Source organism: Hordeum vulgare, chromosome 3H (genome assembly GCF_904849725.1).
Source record: "Hordeum vulgare subsp. vulgare chromosome 3H, MorexV3_pseudomolecules_assembly, whole genome shotgun sequence".
Lineage (NCBI taxonomy): Eukaryota > Viridiplantae > Streptophyta > Magnoliopsida > Poales > Poaceae > Hordeum > Hordeum vulgare.
The window spans coordinates 291,845,552-291,851,604 of record NC_058520.1 but is presented as its reverse complement, the minus strand read 5'-3'; the positions used below and the strand labels follow the sequence as shown (position 1 = coordinate 291,851,604).

Below are 6,053 nucleotides of genomic sequence, written 5' to 3'. Positions count from 1 at the left end.
AAAACTACTAATGGCGCACCGTGGCAGAGTGCGCCATTACTAGTTTAACTAGTAATGGCGCCAAGTGCGCCAATACTATAATTTTTTTTTGCAAAACTACTAATGGCGCACCATCAGCTGGTGCGCCATTAGTAACCAGGGTTACTAATGGCGCATTTGTAGGTGGTGCGCCACTACTATAATTTTTTTATTTTGCAAAATCACTAATGACGCACCCCTCGAGATGCGCCATTGCTATCACCCATTCCGGAGTCCGTCTCCTCCTCCTCTGGTGTCCGCCTCTCGTCTCACCTTATCCCTTTCTCCTCCCCCTTCCCCACTCGACCCACCCACGGCCACCGCCGATGATGTCCATCACCTCCACCGCCGGGACCCCGCTCTGCCCGCCGCCCGTCTCCAGGACGGACGGCACGGAGGCAGGTGCGCCGTCCGAGCCCAAGGTAACACTTTCTTCTCTCAACCAAACCCCCCAAATCCAAATCCAATTCCCAATCCCAATCCCAAACCAAACCATCTGAATCTGAAAAAATCGGTTCTTGTCGGGTTTTGCAGCGGCCGGAGACGGGGGAGCGGCGGATTCGTCCGAGCAGAAGTCTGTGGAGATAATGCGCCAGTTCTCGGAGCAGTACGCCCGCCGCTCCAGCACCTTCTTCTGCTCCGACAAGTCCGTCACCGCCGTCGTCATCAAGGTCCGACCCTTCCCCTTATCCTTATCCTTTCACTGCTGCTGGTCATTAGCTGCAGCCTGGACTCCATCTTCTTCATCTACCAGCTGCTGCAAATGCCAGCTAATTAAGGTCAAATAGTGTGGTTCATGATAGTGGTACTGGTACAAACCAAAATAGTTCCTTCACATACCTGCTGCTGCTGTACTGATGTGTTGTGCCTTGTTGATTGATTGATTGATTCAAATTAAGCTCTAACAGAGTTCATGTTCACGCCCATGATGTGTCTGTCCCTCTCCTTTGATGATTAATTCATTGATTTTGTTATCTAGAAGAAAAAACCTATTTTTTGCATGGGCTTGCTAACCACAAGGATGAACTTGGAGCTCCTCTCTGCCCCTGCAGGTAGTATTCAATCATCTCATGCCTTGTTAGGAACGCATCGTCTGTTTTTGTTTCCGACACACAGACATGTGCTGTTACTTACTTACATGCCTACCTGAACCTATTGCTTTTGGAATCGAATAAAACCAGGCATTACGACGACAAGGCCGCCGAGGCGGCCCAAGGCTTCTGGAACTACCCGTGCGTCCTGCGAGAAAGGTGAGGGCAAAATCCTGTTGCCATCGCTGTTGACAGGTTGTGTGTTGTTTTCGTTGAAGCTAATCTTGTCTGAATCGTCCCTCTTGTGTAGGTGTTTATGAAGCTCTGGAACTGAGGGATGGTGGGTCTGACTACTTGGGCAAGGGGATTTCCAAGGCTTGCATCCATTCCACTTAACATTATCGTCACATTATTTAAATCTATGTCACATTTCCAAGGTTTGCATCCATTTTGAGCGAATTTTATCTTAACATGCTTTAAATCTGTGTCATGGTTCTTTGTGATTTGATATGACTGCTTGTTATGTTTTGTGGCCTTAACTCTACGCTCCTGTTACATTAGCAATACTGTCATCAGCTTTCACATTAACTACCTTCTTAGCATGATAACTTGTCCTCCCATACTTATTATGTGTACCAAACAAGTGATAGTGTAGCTTCTGAATTATCCTGTTTTGGCACGATATGTTATTGTGCCATGCTGGTTTCTGCATTGCATTTCTTTTAATATACCCTACCATTGATCTGTTTTTTCATCACCTATTATTTCCTTAATAATACACCGAATTGCTGAAGACTACCATAAAACGAGCAGCTGATGATCATTTAGTGGACGTTTTGTTAACTGCATACTAAACCTGATGTTTAACTAAATAGTAAATATTCCGGTGATTACTATTGTAGGTGGCACTTAACTGTATATTCCCATTTGCATCTACAGTTTAGTTCTTCTAATATTCACATGTTTTTGTTGTTCTGCTGCACGCTGTTAGCAATGTGAACTCCATTATTGCACCCGCTTTGATCGGCAAGGTTAGTATTGTCCTCCCCCCCTCTTTCTCTTTTCATGAGATTTGAGTGCATAATTTATTCAGTGATGTTTTTTCCTTTTACAGGTCCCTACCGCTCAAACTGATCTCGACAACTTTATGGTTCAGCAGCTTCCTCTCCTAACCCTCACTGCCGCCTCGTCCTCCTTCCCTCCCTCTTCTTCTATTCCTCTTCGGCGGCGGCTTCAGACAGACCTCGCTAGCTAGGGTTTCGGGCGGCGGAAGGAAGGAAGTCGGAAGGAAGATGAGCCGCAGCCTGGGTATCCCGGTGAAGCTGCTGCACGGGGCGGCGGGGCATGTGGTGACGGTGGAGCTCAAGACCGGCGAGGTCTACCGGGGCTCCATGATTGAGTGCGAGGACAACTGGAACTGCCAGATCGAGAACATCACATTCACAGCAAAGGTACCAATCCCTCTCTTCATCTCCTCCTCCCCCTCATCTCCATCTCGTGGATGCCTAGCAAGGTGTCGCAGCTGGAGCACGTCTTCATCATGGGCAGCAGGGTCCGGTTCATGATCATCTCCGACATGCTCAAGAACGCGCCCATGGTCAAGCTCCTAGAGGCCAGGATAAGGGTGCGTCTCTGCCACTCTATCCTCTTATTTCACTTTATTTGTTTGTTTTTAGCGTTAATTCATACTCGTATATTGCTGCTTAGTGACTGCTCAACTCTATTTCCCTCAGGGCAAGGGGTCGGCCATCGGTGTAGGGCGCGGCCGCGCTCTCGCCATGCGTGCCATGGTAAGCAGCTTTCTCAGCGATTAATTTACACTTTGCAGTTGACCCCATACAGCACCCAAACATGAATTACGAGGGACTGATATCTGCAATTAATTGTCTTGGGGTTCCTGTGACACATACTGTGTTTTGGACAGATAGTTGGCCAAATTGTAGCATGTTCATGCCCATGCAACCTGCTACTAGGGGTTGGTGTTCTTAGTTTTCTACTGGTAATAGGTGGGTGCTATTTAAAACGCCAACAACATCAAATCTTCTCCTAGCTACTTGCATTTTTTTCTTTTTGTCTAGGTGAGTGGACAGTGATACCCTATTAAGTTTTTTGTTTTCTTACATGTGGATTCGTACTATGAAAAGACAAAACTGTGAGCCCGTGTTGAACATTATACCCTATGTTTTCATTGTTTCCTGTCACTTCATCCACGGTTTTTTGTTTGCATGACTTGCACAGCTTCTTTGCGATGGCATTTACGTCAACCCTTCATCAACATATTGGTTCAGCTTTCACTTCAACCAAGTAGTAGTAATTTGGAGCCTCTTTGTTTAACATTGTACTTCATGATCCCTTTCATAAATGCTGATATGATTTGCTGCACTCTATTTGGCGCTAGGAATTTTTCGTGTTTCGTTTCACGGTTGCTAGTTGACCAGTTCTACTAGAGTTATATATATTCCACGGTGGTTGTAACCTATGGCTCATTTATTTGCTCATTATTTGTAGTATTATTCGTTTTCTCCTACATCTAGTTGTTTGATTTGTCCAGCTGCTCTGCGTAAGCATTTACGTCAACCCCTTTACCAACATGTTGGTTCAGCTTTCAACTTACACCTGAACCAAGTATATTAATCTAGAGTCGCTCTATTTAATACTTCACCACGCCTTCCATGAATCATGATGTGCTACCCCTTATTTGCAATCTTAAAAAATAATTGTGCACCTAGCCATTAGCAGGCACTTCCTGCAAACTTTCAGTAAAGCTATGTTTACTAAAAAATCAAATAGCTCCTATCTGATTTTGCTGATGTTTTCTTCTACATGTGAATGGTTTCCAGAGTGTGCTGATTGAGCCAACCAGTGGCAACACAGACATTGGGCTGGCCTTCATGGCTGCTGCCAAGGGTTACAGACTTGTACTCACGATGCCCGCCTCCATGAGTATGGAGAGGAGAATCATCCTGAAGGCTTTTGGTGCTGAGCTAATCCTCACAGACCCACTTTTGGGAATGAAAGGAGCTATATCATTCAAAAGTTGTATTGAGCAGTTTTTACAATGTACACCACCCTAATTAATATTTCTCCGGGTGAAGGCATGCACTTTTACATTCAATCCCCTGTTCAATTCGCGCATCTATTTAGTTGTGCAACTAAATGATGATTTTATACATTCCAATTGATATTTGTGTGTTCACAAAAGCTAGTTCCAGTGAACATTTTGAATCCAGTGCAGTTTCTCATGATGAGAATGATGAAATCATGCTTCTTCTTTTTTGGATACATACAATTGGTTTCTGATATGGAAATGCTCATTATGCTAGTGCTAGGGTGGATGAAGATGAAGACGCATTTCAAACTGTGATAGAGTTCCATGACCCGCTAGACAGAACTCACTAGTTAACTAATGCTCTATTGGTAGATGGCTGCTAGTGCTAGGGTGGATGAAGATGCGTTTCAAACTGTGCAAGGAATACTCGTGTTGTCAGTATGGTAACTTTGATGAGGTAAAACTTTCGTTACATCATTAACCTGCTCACTTTTTACCACTGGTCAATGACTGAAAAACAAGGATCTTCTTCTTAGTTGCTGATTTATTTTTGAAAATTGGTTTCAACTATAGTTCTTTCACTATTAGCATGTACACTTGTCCTTACTGGTGCTCTGCCTCAATAGTCATTTTATTCAAGAGTGCTCTAAATCCATTGCGCATATGAGATTTTAACAACTTGATCTGGTTCCACTTTCTTGACAAATTTGTGCAAAATGTTTTCAGGTACTCAACATATTGATGCACATGGACATGATGACTCTCTAGCGTTTATGGACCAACCAACCTGTAATCATGGACCTTATTGTCTTGTAGATCATTTGGTGTTTCGAGTGTTTTGGAGCTTGCACTTTGTGCATGTAGATACAAACTTGTGTGTTCTGGACCATTTGAAGTCTTTCATAGTAACCAATAGTCCTTATCTTTTTGTGACTTGTGTGTTCTAGATGATTGTTAAGATGGTCAAAACTATGCTTCCTCTAGGTTAGTTTGTTTGTCAACTTGCGTTCAATGTATGTGCATGTTTATAAACATATTTTCATTGTGGTGTAATATGTGTTTATCTTGAACCTTCTTGTGGGTGTGAGGATAATAATTGAATATTTTTAGAGCGGGTAGTATAACCTGTGGCGCACCATGAGCTATACTAATGACACACCTGGGAGGCATACTAATGGCGCACCTGGGAGGCATACTAATGGCGCACCTGGAAGGCATACTAATGGCGCACCTGGGGGGCATACTAATGGCGCACCTGGGAGGCATACTAATGACGCACCTCGGAGGCATACTAATGGCGCACCTGGGAGGCATACTAATGGCGCACTGCCTGGTGCGCCATTAGTATACCAGATACTAATGGTGCACCTGTGGTGCGCCATTAGTAAAAAATTCTAATGGCGTGATGCTAGTGGCACACCTATAGTGCACCATTAGTAGCCAAAACAGGTGCGCCACTAGCAGGACTTTTCCTAGTAGTGTCGTACTCAAGATTTTGTATCTCTCTAGCACCTAGCCTAGAAATCTCGGGGACGAGACTTTCTTAAGGGGGTAAGGTCTGTAACACCCTATTTTTAACTCTCCTGACTGGTTTGACTTTTCTCAAAAATTAGGGCCAATTAAATTTTTTATGAGTGTTTGTCATGCTTGAAGTGACTATTGCTTGCTTGCTTGCTTGCTTGTATGCGTGTGTTTGATTCTCAATAATTCCTGTTACTCTCCAGACTCACCTCCTTAGCCCAAGACTCGTGCCTAATGATCCTGCCATGTGTTTAGGACCAGAAACTATTTTTTACCAAACCTTATTTTCACCCTGAGTTGGGATTTATTCTACAAGTCCTCAAATTAGGGAATTTATTTTGCACCAATTATTTTATTTCAAACCCATTATCAAAATGGCTTCCCAAAACCACAATGTTATTATTATAAAATTTATGTTACTATTTTATTTAAAT

The 6,053-nt window shown here is 43.6% G+C and overlaps 1 protein-coding gene and 1 long non-coding RNA gene across 3 annotated transcripts; both read left to right on the top strand.

The window, feature by feature from the left end:
* The first annotated feature begins 253 nt into the window (after positions 1–253).
* On the top strand, positions 254–4,250 carry LOC123443673 (cysteine synthase-like). 2 transcript variants are annotated; one of them, XM_045120168.1, is made up of 8 exons: positions 254–440; positions 553–689; positions 998–1,070; positions 1,200–1,268; positions 1,360–2,080; positions 2,164–2,673; positions 2,783–2,839; positions 3,890–4,250. In XM_045120168.1, exons 6-8 carry the CDS (start codon positions 2,551–2,553, stop codon positions 4,121–4,123), a joined length of 414 nt encoding a protein of 137 aa, XP_044976103.1. In that variant the 5' UTR covers positions 254–440; positions 553–689; positions 998–1,070; positions 1,200–1,268; positions 1,360–2,080; positions 2,164–2,550; the 3' UTR covers positions 4,124–4,250. The 2 variants fall into 2 exon arrangements, with proteins under 2 accessions (XP_044976103.1, XP_044976102.1); XM_045120167.1 differs by lacking the exons at positions 254–440; positions 553–689; positions 998–1,070; ... (1 more) ...; positions 1,360–2,080; positions 3,890–4,250 and adding exons at positions 2,974–3,055; positions 3,288–3,883 and having other exon boundaries at positions 2,405–2,673.
* Positions 2,411–5,086, top strand: LOC123443674. Its single transcript, XR_006630770.1, has 3 exons — positions 2,411–2,500; positions 4,373–4,555; positions 4,825–5,086. It is a non-coding gene; the product is annotated as an uncharacterized LOC123443674 (long non-coding RNA).
* Positions 5,087–6,053: the final 967 nt, after the last annotated feature.